Consider the following 14024-nt stretch of genomic DNA (forward strand, 5'->3'; position numbering starts at 1 on the left):
CTCTGTTCTCATTTGCAGGTGAGCAGTTGCGAGGTAGCCATTCGAAAGTGCATCATCCTGCCACTCTAATAAGGAACCATTAGATTTGAATAATGGGATGTAATCAGTTGGGTTTAGCATGCACCTGGATGATGAATTGCATTACGGACGTGTAACGGTGGATTGGAGTGCTCCACTTGAGACTCATACAATGAGACTGCAGTATTAAATCAGATACAGTCGGTTTCAGGGCTCGATTGGATCCAGTCAATCAGACTTAGGCGTCGGGGACACCTATACTGCTCCGATGCCGGCCCCGAGCCTGGTGGGAGAAGCAAAAGGGTTGGGCATCGGGGTTAGCAACCCGACCTGGTAAAATTCCAAGTCCACTAAAAAGCAAAAAGCTTTCCAACTCACGTCAGCAACCAGGCAGGCAGAAAACACTATATGTGATAAGTTTTTTTCTTTCCGCTCTTCTTTTCTGAGTTAATCAGAGTTGCAAGGAACTTCTAATTAGCAGCCACTAACTTTGTTTCTCTGGGGTAGAAATATGACGTGACACAGACCCATATTTCTGAGCCGCTTGCTATTAGGGTGGGTGAGAGCCCTTATTTATTTTTCTGTTGGTTGTATTTATCATGCACAGTTTACAAGATTGTGATAAAGAGATAAAAATAATATTCCGAAAATCTTTGTTAGACAACTGCAGCTAAGCATGACATGGCATACTATCTACATGATGTGATGCTAGAAAATAAATATTTGCTGTCCTACCATCACAAAAACAAACTTGTGGAGCTTTCTCAACATTACTGGGCCTTTAGCTGTAACTTTCCAGTTTGGTCAAACCAGATTAAAGTTGATCTTTTGGCACCAGGGGGGTTCTGCAACAAAGCATGTAATAAATAACCTGACGCCGCCAGATAGATTTGCTTCGCATATCCATCTGGAAACCTTCCGTTGAAGTAATTTTGGGAAGGGGCGAAAATACTGGTTAGCTGATTGGCCTATGTTGGTGATAGACGGGCCAAATAAACCAATCAGATCAACGAAGCATATGACATACTCGTCAACTCGAAAACAGAACCACAAGCCAAGCTACTCTTGCTGCTGCAGGTAAAGGCTCGTTAGCTCAGCAGAGAAATACTCTGTAATTCCGATAAAACTTGCTCGATAGCCACGCTAACGCTAGTTTCATCAGCTGAAGCCGCCATGTTCTTTAGACTGAACTGTCGCGCTTCTCATTGTGTCACGCCTCAAAGCCAACGCTGATTGGACGTTAGTTTGGTGAACGGCTCCAAATTTTCTTTAACGGAAAGTAGCCAGACTGATCTGCGAGTGAAAGCTTGAAAGCTCGCGAGATCAGGATGGTCTCACGAGGCTATGTAATAAAGTCCTGTTCAGTAAACTGGAATATGTTTTCCGATGACGCCAGTTGGTCAGATTAAAAGTGCTTTTTTAAAAATAACAAGCTTTAAGCAGGTAATAAACATGCTTTTCATTTAGCCCACTCTTCTATAATAATGATTTATTGATCTGATGTTATATGCAAGTTCTAAACGTTTTCATTCAAAATTCAAAAGTTCGCATTAACTGTAAACGGAAAGTCGTAATAATCAACAGACCTAAAGGCTTAAAAACATCTGTCTATATAATGTGTTTCACTGAAATAAATGAACATCTCAATAATATTTAGATCAATGGGATGGGTCTACATATATGTAGAAGCACCTCATATGCATTATCAAACACTGCAGAGAATCTGGTAAGCTGCACAAAAGATTTTCTGTCCTGCCATCACTAAAGTAAAGAATTAGCCAAATTTTAGTGTGATTTTAGTTGGAACAGAAAGGATTTAACTTCTTGATAGCAAACACTACAGGTGGGAGAGTAAGACATAGGATGAGCATATGAAAGAGCACATTATGCATCGTACTGTGTATGATGGCATGTTTCTCTTCCAAAGGCCTTGGAGACCTTGTTGGAGTGCCTAGCATCATGAACTGGTTGGAATTCCATCAGAATTTAAATATAAATCTGGTGGACTCTACCAGCAAACTGAAAATGGGCTGTGACTTGATCTATCAGCAGGATAATGATCCAAAGATACGGACGAATCAACATAGAACGGCTTCATTTAGCAACAAATCAACCCTCATCCATGAATATGTGGAAAGAGGAATTTTTCAACTCTGTGTGCTCCACCCTCGTCAAATGTCAAAGGAGATGACTGATGATGAAAGAAGGCTGTTTGAAGTGTCGGCAACAGGAGTAACAACAGTTGTGACACCAGTGATTTCCTTACAGTTACACTTAACACCACTGGATCCCCCCCACACTGCAGAAATATACTCAAAGTTTGAATTTGAGTATATTTGTGACGGACCGGCGACCTGTCCTTCACAAATGTCTCAGCGTGAGACGATGGCGCTGCAGTAGAAGACCAATTTATTCCACGCCTTTACAAAAGGGGTGCTAATAAACGTAGCTAGCACATTTTTTTTTTAACCTTGAATTGATTAAATCTATTAGACTAGCCGGAGGCAAAATAGCCATTGGTATATGAGGTGACGGTGAGGGATGAATGGTGATGATTATTGTCCTTCTTATTATAATTATAGACTGTTTGGCTCACAAAAACCTCATGTTACACTCACTCTCTTTCTATCTCCCTATCATCCTTTTTTCCTCCCTCTCTCTGTTTTTTTTTTCTCCCCCCGTCGTTGTGTCCATGTGAGGAATGGGCCGTAAATGAGCGATGCGTTAAGTACCTTATTTTTGAAAGATTCTATCTCAAGAGAGTTGTGAATTGATCTTTTTTTTTTTCTCCCCACCCCTCCTGCATCTTGTTCCTTATGCTCTCCTCTCTGTGTTTTTTGCTCTCCATCGTGCAGCCGTTGCATCACTATATGAACATCCATCTTTCTCTCCCACAGCCCGTTGTCAAGCCGTGCAAGCAGAGAATGTGACAGTCCTGGAGGGAGGCACTGCCCAGATCTCCTGCCGCCTGCAGAACTACGACGGCTCAATCGTGGTCATCCAGAATCCCCGCCGGCAGACCCTCTTCTTCAACGGCACGCGAGGTGTGTAGCCGCAACTCCGTCCTCCGTGTGGAGGCATTTCGCACCGCTGTTATGGGAGCAAGTCTTGCATGGAGGCATTGGCACTGACACACCAAGCCTTCACTATTTTATACTATTCTTCCAGTATTATTTTTTTCTTTTCTTATTTTGCTTAAAACCAAATCATTTCATATCTGAAATGCAGATAGCCATCAAGTTAATTCAGGTATACCCTAAACTCTAACAGGGTTATGCCTTTAAACGCATAATTTGAAGCTTTTTACATAATCCAGGGTTAACCTTGTTGGTGAAATCAGAGCTTATTACAGTCCTCATTAGAGCACAACCTTGCAACGTTTATTTATTTATTTATTTTTTTTACAAAAAGCAGCTTTATGGCAAATTATCATTGTAACCAAGATTATAATCAAGGCACATTTAATTTAGGTCCTGGGGGTAGGCAAACACTAGATGTTTTTATTGCTAATTAAATGCAAGGGCAAGTTGCTACCTTCGCCAGATTCTGTGTAAGTGCTGCTTGGAAACCTGCGAGCCAAAGAAAAGTGATCAAGGATTCTAAGCGTTGCCTTTGAAATTTGTGTATGGCTGCCTAAATAAAGGAGAAGTAATGTTATGTTCTCTGGCACAGCAGGAGGTTTTTATGTATCTCATAATCTGTGTGACAAGATATTTCTCGGAATTCAAAAAGTACGTTTTTTTTTTTTTTTTTTAAGCTTTAGGGCAAAAATCTGAGTTTTTGAAGTTGCAGGCTTAACTGTGTTGCTTTCTATCCATCTGTATCTTCTCCAAACTTGGCAGAACTGCAAAATCCAAATGTTTTGAGTTTAATGGCTGGTTTTATCACCGTCAAATCTTCCGCAGTCCAGTTATATTTATTGGCCTTATGCGTATTGATCTGGATCTCGGCAAGAAAATCTTTAATTCTGTTCTTTTAATTTTCCTTCCAGCTAGAGGTCTCAAATTTAGATTTCTTCTTGGCATCGTCTGCACATTTCCCAAAGCTAAGAGTAACCGATTATTTACAGTGCCTCACAGAAGTGCTCACAGCCCTGGAGCTTTTTCACATCGTCACGCCAAAACCACAAACTTGAATGTATTTCATCGAGATTTTATGCCGTGGACCAATACGCAATAGCACCTAATTGTGAAGTGAGAAAATAAGATACATGGCTTTTAAAATGTATTACAAATTAAATTCTGAATAGCTTTACTTACATATGTATTAAGCCCCTCTACGTCACTACATTTGAAGAGCCACATTTCATGCAAATTACAGCATCAGGTTTTTTTCTTTTTTTTGCAGATTGGGTCAAGCTTAGTCAGCCTTGATGGAGAGTACCTTTGTACATGATCTTTAAAGTCTTTCCAGAAATTAGTTTTGGTATGTCCCATTCCATTGTAACGCTGGTTATAAGTTTTGTGTCATTCTCCTGCAAGATGGTGAACCTCCACCCCAGTTTTAAGTCTGTTGCACCATCTAAAGGTTTTCTTTGACACACGTTGTTTCATAAAATCAGATTTGCGACATGCAAAACTTATAGTTGTCCACAATTGATATTCCCACTTGATGTGTGGATCCCTGGAGTTCCTCTAGAACAGGGTGACCAACATGGTGCCCATAGGCACCAAGTAGCCCCCGAGGACCCCATGTGGTGCCCATGAGCCTGTTCTAAAAAAAAGCACAACCCACCAGCGAGCTGCATCTAAAACTTAATTTTATTCCATTACTCTTCCTGTTTATTCCTGTTTATTCTTCCTTTTGCATTTATATAGGTTTAAAAACGACTATATATATAGTATATATATATATATATATATATATATATATATAATATATATATATATATATATATACTATATATATATATATATATATATATATATATATATCTACTCTATCTATATCTATATATATCTATATATCTATATCTATATATATATATATCTATATTATGTGTGTATGTATGTATGTATGTATGTATGTATGTATTAAAGGAAGAAAAATATGTTTATGTTTACATAAAGTTAAGGTGAACTCAGACTCTTCTAGGCTACTCTAAAAAACCTCTGATGCCCACACAGCTGTAGAAGGCTATTGGTTGAATTTAGGGGTTTCACATTATATTGGGATGAATACACGAGCACACCACACTTGTTCAGCCTTCGTTTGGAAGACATTGTGGAAACCCATTCATCCATTTTCCGTCACGCTTATCCCTGTTGGGGGTCGTGAGGGGTTGTTGGTGCCTATCTCCAGCGTTCACTGGGCGAGAGGCGGTACACCCTGGACAGGTTGCCAGTCTGTCACTGGGCAACACAGAGACAGACAATACTAACAACCATTCACGCACACCTAACAGTCATGTTTTTGGACTGTGGGAGGACTGGAGAGAACTCTCGCATGCCCAAAAGAGAACATGCAAACTCCATGCAGAAAGACCCAGGACTTGAACTCAAGACCTTCTTGCTGCAAGGCAACAGTGCTACCCACGGTGCCACTGTGAAACTGTGTAGCATTTTCCTTCCACTTCACTATGCATTGCTTTATATTGGCATGTCACAAAAATTCGGGCTGTAAATGGAAAACATTACATGAGTATGAATACTTTTTCCACAGCAATGCGACATTTTAGCGAGTATTCATAATATTTCCTCTCTGGAAACCTAAACTAATCCTAAAAAGGTGCCCTCAGCCAGTATGCGACAGAGATCTTAGCCTGTTTCAACTGGTTTAATATCTGGCCTCAGCTGGTCATTATGTAGTTTAATAAATTGAGCCAGTTCAATGCACAATTCCTAATAAATGGATCGTTATCAACTATGTGTGGCTGAACTGCAAAGAATGAAAATATTATACACAAAATAGATAGCCAGGCATCTTTCTAGCAGATTACTGAAGATCTTGTGGTGTAACTCCAGAAGACTGCATGGTAAATTGAAACAAAAAGTAGTTGTAACAAATTATTGTTTAGTTTTTTGTTTGTTTTTTCCCCTCTAACTGTTTTATTGTGTAGAATATATGCCCCATTGAAAGTGGTCACATTTTAGTTCTGTATATAAAACCCTTCCAGCTCGACAGAGATGTGTACACTTTGGAGAGCCACTGCGTGTCTATTACGGTGATTAAAATAACCCTCTAAACAAGATTATGATCTGTAAATGAGCTTTACGTTGTCACCGAAAGATGCAATCAAAAGACTATGTGTAAAAATATACAAAATCCATTAACCACTAGAAAGCTGTCTTCTACAGCTAATCAGTGACTTCTTATTGAGCAAAAAGCCTGAAATTGTTTGTATGCAAGGTCATTTTTTTTTTAAACAATATTTTAATTTTATGCATGCACGTCTTCTTTCACCTTCCCGATAGCGGTAACAAAACCAAAGCTTGCTGAGTTTCAGTGCAGAAATAATCTCAAACGGTCTGGCAGAGCAGCCAACTGGAAACACCGAACTCCCTTTAAAAAAGCACCTGCTCACCTCGATGCTCAGTACTCGGCAAACTCCTCACTGCTCTTTTTTTTTAAAAAACAATGAACTGATACACCAATGTGGTTCTCTTTCTCTCCTCAAAGGGGAAATAATGTGTTTTTTTAATATCTTGCTTTACCCTCCCTGACACATTTTTGAGTGATTTGTAGAAGGATTGTTCTGCTCATTTAATTGTGTGACAGGTGGTAATTTTCCATGCTTGATTTAGGGCAAGTGGAATAAAGACTTTATTCTTCTGCTGAGCTACCTTCTCTCAGACTGCTGTAGTCGAATGCGGCTGACCTCCAAAATATCTCTCATCAATTTTTCATTCTTAATCTGCCACAGTTTGCTCACATCATATGTCTTAACTGCCAGTCAAACATAATTAAGTTCAATGCATTGATTAAAACAGAAAGTTCCACACAGGCTGGCCATGTTTTGTATTCTGTACTGTAATTTATCTTAAGGTGTGCATCGTTTCTGGCCCTTACGGTAATTACAGTCTATAAAACATGATGGAGGCGAGTCTCCCGTCCCTCTGTAGAGACGAGGGAGCCTTGCCTGGAAATTGGAGACAGGTAAGCCGAGAGAAAAGAAAAATACAACAGATATAGTGAAGAAAAGAGAAAGATGAAGGAGGGACATCAGTATTTTAATTTGTAGTTTCTTTATACGGGTTTGCGTCGTATCTTTAGAGAAGTGGCGACTAATCAGTAAAGCTTTGTTACAAGATTAGCTGATTTATATAGAAATCCCTGGAGACACCCCTGATTTCAGGCTGCCTTAAACATCCTCTTTTCCCTCAACTTAAATGCAGATGAATGTATTTCCTCTTAAGCAGCAGCGAGGAGGTTCACATTTCTTAACTGTAGATGCTGATTCTGGCTAATGAAAGAACTTGCATCAGTTCAAGGTAATAAACAGTAGCTTGATGAATAGCCTAAGGTCTGAAGGTTATACAAAAGTTAAACCTTGATCTGATGAAAACATGTTAAAATGGAAAATTCTTGCAATGCTTTTACATCATGAGTTTACTTAGGGGTAAAATGTGCCTTACCCCGTATTAGAACTTCTACTTTCTATGAATAAATAAATAAAAAAAATGGCGACAGTGCATCCTACCCAAAGGCCAGCTCATTAAAGGGATTTGTTCAATTTAGCCTCACATTACTTTGTTAAGGTTGTGCAGGCAGACAAAACAAACAGCAGTGAGTGAGTCATACTTTATCTCTGTCCGTAATTATTTATTAAGAGATTGTTTGGAAAAGTTTATATTTGATCACATCTTTAACCCTCTAATCATAAAGAAGCTACCAACAGCAATTATTTTTGATTCGGCAATCAAGACAAATCAACAGGAAACAGTCTGACTATCTAGAAGTCTCTATATTCTCTGCAAGGAGAACTCAGACAAAATTGCAGACGTAGAATTACTTTTCACACATGCATCACTCTGCACTGCACATTTTATCCCCACTTCACTTGTCTGTCACCTCGATCAAGAAGCGGGCTAAATTGGCGAGTTGAAGTCGGTGCTTTTGGAAAGAAAATCTAACTTTCAGCCCTGACTTGAGTTCTATCAGATCAGCACAACTGTAATTTGCATTAACTATTTAAACTGAGCTGCCTTGTCTGGTCTCACATGAGACTTTGACTTGCACCCTTCAGGAAAGCATGGCGAAAACTAATAGGAACACGGCGAGAGAGAAAGACGGGGTGTGAAGCAGAGAGTGAAAGAGAAAATGATAGAGAATATAGAGCAGGAGAAAGCAGAAACAGGGCAGAGGGTGAAGCAAAAAGGCAAATGGGAAAAGACATAGCTTCAGGAGGCGATGCAAATTTCTGCCAATGTGTAACATTTATTTTGCTACAGTACTTTGAATAGGCATTCGTTCCTGTTGAAATATTTTATATAACCACAAAACTGTGGTTGCATACAGTCTGTTTCACTTGGATTTTATCTGAAAGACCAACACAACAGAGCACATAATTGCGCAGTGAAAGGAAAATGATATATGATTTACAACATTTTTGGCATAAAGAAATAAAAAAAAAAAAGTCTGCTGTGCATAGCACCCTAGAGTTCGATACTTTGTAGAACCCTCACTGATTTTAGTGCAATTTTTTTGCTGTGTTATTTTTCACTGTCATGAGTTGGATTGAACAGCGATCCGTGAGCTGTCCAAACCTTGGGATATCGTTTTCTAATTTACGTCTAACCTAAACTTCCCCACAACTTTCACCCTGACCTGTCTGGTGTGTTCCCTGGTTATCACGATGCTGTTTGTATACTTTTGTTTTCTGACAAACTTCCCAGGCCTTCACAGAACACCTAGATGAAGTGTTCAAAATCCCCATTGTGAACCAATAAAGTTATTTCTTACTTACACAAACATTAAGTTATCCCTAGGTCACACAATTATGCACTACTTCATGGCCTATGGCCATAAAATCCCAGTAAACTGTGTTACAGTTTGTGACTGAAACTTGACAAAACCAGAATTTGTCAAGTTTTTTGCAGCTCAATAATTTGTCTTCTCGAGGTCAATAATTGCAGCTCAATAATTTGTCTTCTGGAAGAAAAACAAGAAGTTCCACTGTTGGACAGTTTCCTGGAACATTAGTAACATTTTGTCGGCTTTTTACTTCCGTACATCCACATCTGCTGCCTATCTGCCACCCAGACCACAAACCAGGGCCTTTCTCTGTTCACTCCCATTAGCCCTAAACTCCCCAAATACGGCCGCTGCAGATAGCGAAGGCGGCATGTTTCGAAAACAAGCAACCAGCTGGAGTTGTGTTTTCTAAGAACGTGAGGACCGTCCGCTTCAGCAGAGGCGGGGAACCAACCAAATGGAGCCTTTCTCCTTCTCAGTGGTCCACGTCTCTATTTCTCCTCCTTTTGCCAGCCCTCATCAGCATGCAAATGAGACAGGACAATAAAGGTGAACTTGGACTAGAACAGCAGTCTGACATTTAGTTGCCATTTTGTGCAGAGGGGAGGAAAAAGACTTACCTGTCTGTGGGGAATAGCTCTAACAATCCTCACCCCGCTATTCAGAGGAGAGAGAGAGGGAGAGAGAAAAAATTTGGATGAGGTGGAGAGATTATGGTGGCGTAGGATCTGGAGGAGTGGACTGACTCCATGCCTCCAAGCCACTCTATTGTGCTCAGTACTGCGCTTATATCAGTTTATTTCCTTTGTTTGCTCTTCACTCCCTCTATAAAACAAACAAAGATGCACTTAGCCACCATAACGTGTCTGCCGCTATCTGTCTCCTATATTGTGAATTGTGCTGTGAGGTGGCCGGGTGCTACATAAGGGAGGTGTTAGGATTTTTATCTCCGGGAGCCAAACACAAAGAGAAACAGAAGAGGGACAGAACCAAGCAGAGAATGAGAGCAGTTTCACGGTCAGCTCAAAAGGTATTCATGTGAATCTGTGGTCGGCGAGTTACTGTCATCCACAGACAGCTATTGAATTATTAGTTATTACCAGCATTTTTCCTCCCATTAACTCGACTCCTTTCCTTTCAAAAGAAAAACTGCGACTCTCTCACCTTTTCGCTTTTTTTTTTTCCTTTTAATGTTCCTCCGTTTTTTGCTTCTTCGTGTCCCACAATGTTTTGTAGTTCACTGATTTTTGAGGTTCAAGGTGGACTGCAATTGTTTCGTTTTGATGTCAGATTACAACTTGGAGTGTTCAGCTTCTCTCTGACTGAGTCAAAAGCTTGTTTTGTACTCACTTTATTGGCCTTCCCTTTTTTTTTTCACTGCACATATAGCATTATTTGCGCAGCACAAAAATGAGGCAAGGGAAACAATACTAATTAAAACCTTGAAACAATCTTCTCTCAAATTAGAAGCAGAAATGAAGCAAGCTAAGGAGAAGGAAAGCATACATTCTGCTTCTTGACAGTCCAATCAGTACGAGGGAGAAAATGAGCAGGAAATGAGGGAAACTATACATGGGCTGAGTTGTATCAATCCATGTATCAAAGCTGCTCAGGAGCTCTGGAGACTGACTTTGCAAACTTGCTCTGAACTTTTTTCTTCTTTTTTTTTTTTTTTGCCTTAGATTCAGCGCTATCAATTCCAGGGCAGTAATCATCTGGGATGCTCAAAGCCTCCATTTCTTCTGCTGAGCTTTTCATAGGGAGTGACATCACAAATTAGATGGTGAAAATGCTATTCAGGCTGCTTGCTTTATGAGATAGAACCGACTGTTCTCTAAAAACAGAGCAAACTGTCTGGAGGCCAAGTAATAACTGATTTCAAAGCTGAAAATGTCATGCCACTGAATTATGCGGCCTCTGTTTCTCTGGGGAATTCAGTTAATACTTACGCACAGGGCATTGAAAGGTTATCTATATCTACAGAGATGTGCACTAAAAAAAGACTTAACGTGACTAAAACTATGTATCCTAAAAATGACTTGCAACACAATACGACTACTGACCTGCAGATGCGAAGGCAAAGCACCTGCGTATTTTAAGCTGCAGCTCTCAATGACCTTTCGTTTATTGGTCTTCACTGATCTTATTATCAAAGCCAAAAATATAAATGGTAGATCATGTCTTTTTGTAAAACAATTATCAATGGTAACAGGAAACTGTTATTGTAGCGATATTAGGCTACAGTGGATACAAATAAGCTACACATCCACTTGAAATGTCAGGTTATATTGACCTAAAATTAGATCACAACAATGTATTTTAAAACAGTTTCCTCCCTCTGTGTAACAGAAGTCCTCTTGAAATAGAAAAAAAAAAATTGTAAGGAGGAAGAATAGAGAATACGTTTCGATAACTTTGTCGTGTAAGAGTTCACACCTTTAACCTAATACTGTGTTTTAAGAAAAACACACATTTTCATTCAATGTCAGCGTTTAGTCTTCTTTAGTGGGAGAAAATACAGTGTTTGACCTCTCTACCTTGAAATGGTTTTCCAAATCTGACTAATTCTGAGGACAATTCTTGGGCACAGCACTCTCCACGGTGAACCCAACGATGTTCAGTCAAATTTAAGTTAAGATAAGAAAATAAATACCTTTTTTGTCTCACAATGGGGAAATTCAGACAGGACAGTGGCAATGACACAGTTACACACAATTTTCAGTAATAAAAAAAACATAACAATCTAATCTAAAGTTAGTTCCGAATAAGAGAATAAGCTTTATCAGAGAGGCCAATATAAAAGTAAATGTCAGAGTAAGTATTACGCAATCACCGATAACATAGCATACGCAGGTAAAAAATATGAATATTCAAGTGAAACAGTGGAAAAACACCAGCCTATTTATAGAACAACATGAGATAATATGCAATAAGATGCTAATATGCAATAATATGCAATATGCATGATGGTACAGCAACATCTCGGAGTATCTAAGGCATGTGCAAGTGTACATTAGCATCTAAGAGACAGTGTAAAATGATTCCTGATCAGATCAGAACCCGTCCAACCATTTGCATGCTGCAAACACTGAGTTTGTTCTGAGCAGCAGAGATTATAAAGCCATTTAGTTTCTGAACTTGACCGGCCAGCTCCGAAACTTTAGTTTGCTTCTGCTGCAGTCATTGTTTTGTTCATTCTAGCCTATACTGGGACTCACAGTGATGCTAAGTAATTAAATCTCTCTTCATCTTCAGCTCGCTACCAGACTAAGGTTTTGAGTCAAAACTGACCGTTATTTAAAGCCGTCAATAATTTCACTCACCTTTCATTTAGGTGTAACTCTATCCGAGGGACCCTAGAGCATGATGCTGCCAACACATTATTTAATTTGGGTGTGGTGGTCTTTTGGTAATGTTCTGTTTCTGTGCGAAAACCTTCAGTGTTGTGACCAAAAGTTCAAGTTTGGTCTCATCAGACCATAACATGTCATCTCACAAGGTTTTAGGACTGTTTAGCAGGTTGAAATGTTTTTTTATTCTACTCCTTGTCATGAGCAAATGGAGAACAGGCTTTTGTTGCATGTAAACAGCAACTAGTACTGCCTAGAAGTTCATGCAGATCCTCTGCATTCCTGACAGCCTCCTTGACCGGGTTCTGTCTTGTCTTATCTTCGGTCAGTTAAAAAAAAAAAAAAAACTCCAGTTTCAGTAATGTCCCTGCGGTTCCATAGTTGTCTAATCGTTTAAAAATGGTGCCCTCACTGTGTATATATAATGCTGTACACCTATTTTTGCATGCTGCTCTCTGATTGACATCGTTAAACAATGACATCCTTTTAATCTTTGTTAACCTGTCTTCAAACTATGGCTTTAGCTAAGGGATGCTAATTAGTTTAACTTTATTCAGGTTAATCAGATTCACTGCAACTGATGGCAGGAGGAGTGACTGCTGGAACTGAATTGAAAAGGTGCTTCAAAAATTAGGCTAAGTGTGCTCACACTTGTGCAATCACATTATTGCAGCTTTTTACTTTTTTAATTTATCTTTTTTATAATTTCTTTTTGTTTATCAGTTGAATTGTACCGGCTTTGTCTTCATGGAAAAGTTTTTAAACGTTTTTTTTTTTTTTTTCCAACAATGTTTGTTTTTTAACACAGAAACCTTGTATTTTAACAGGGGGTTGTACACATTTTAGAAGCACCGTATAACCCTACTTCACAAATGACACAAGGACTAAACAGAAGAGCAAAGGGAAACTTAAAAAGATCCTTGGAAAAGATGCAGAACTGACGGTTACCACATTAAATAACAAAAAAAAAAATAAGTGTAGCTACTTGGAAACAAGGTGGGAAAAAAACATAAGGGATGGTTTAAAACCTTTGCCCAAAAATCCCCATGTATGGTTATTTAAAATCAATTTCTCTCATTCATAAATAACAGAAAACGGTTTCTTTAGTTGTGTGGGATTTAATCTCACCAACCAACCCTTCTGCTTGCTACTACCCCCCCCCCCCTTGTTTACAGCCTAATGTTATTTTCTTTTCTTTTTTTGTCCACCTCAACAATAGTTCCATGTTCTCTCTCCTCATCTCAAAAATTCTCCCTCACTTTTTCACCCAACTCCAGCTCTGAAGGACGACCGTTTCCAGATGGTGCTCTTCACGCCGCAGCTGGTGCGCATCACCCTGACCAACGTCAGCGTGTCCGACGAGGGAGGCTACTTCTGCCAGCTGTACACGGATTCCACGCACCACCAGGTGGCGACGCTCTCCGTTTCCGTCCCCCCGGAGACCCCCACGGTGGAGGTGAAGGAGGAGGCCGTGGAGGGCGGCGACACCAAGCTCACCTGCGTGTCGCCGCGCAGCAAGCCGGCTGCCACCCTGCGCTGGATGCGCAACGGCCGCGAGATACCAGGTACAAGGACACGTCTCAGGCTCGGAGTGATGGATGGGTAGATGGTTAGGAGAGATGAATGTGAAAGGTAATGAGATGGCATAAGACAGGTGAAGTGGAGTGGTAGGGTTACGCCACAGATTGAGAGCAGAATAAAATGGGAATAAATGGATGAGTGACTGATGGCTTGACACGGTGT

The 14024-nt window shown here is 39.8% G+C and overlaps 1 protein-coding gene across 4 annotated transcripts in view; it reads left to right on the plus strand.

The window, feature by feature from the left end:
• Positions 1-14024, plus strand: part of cadm4 (cell adhesion molecule 4) — a 297768-nt gene that overhangs the window by 229018 nt on the left and 54726 nt on the right. For all 4 annotated transcript variants that reach the window (XM_036135284.1, XM_036135281.1, XM_036135285.1 and 1 more), the window contains exons 2-3: positions 2916-3062; positions 13559-13846. In XM_036135284.1, coding sequence (XP_035991177.1) covers positions 2916-3062; positions 13559-13846 — 435 coding nt within the window. The remainder of the gene's footprint in view (positions 1-2915; positions 3063-13558; positions 13847-14024) is intronic.

Source organism: Fundulus heteroclitus, chromosome 3 (assembly GCF_011125445.2).
Source record: "Fundulus heteroclitus isolate FHET01 chromosome 3, MU-UCD_Fhet_4.1, whole genome shotgun sequence".
Taxonomy (NCBI): domain Eukaryota; kingdom Metazoa; phylum Chordata; class Actinopteri; order Cyprinodontiformes; family Fundulidae; genus Fundulus; species Fundulus heteroclitus.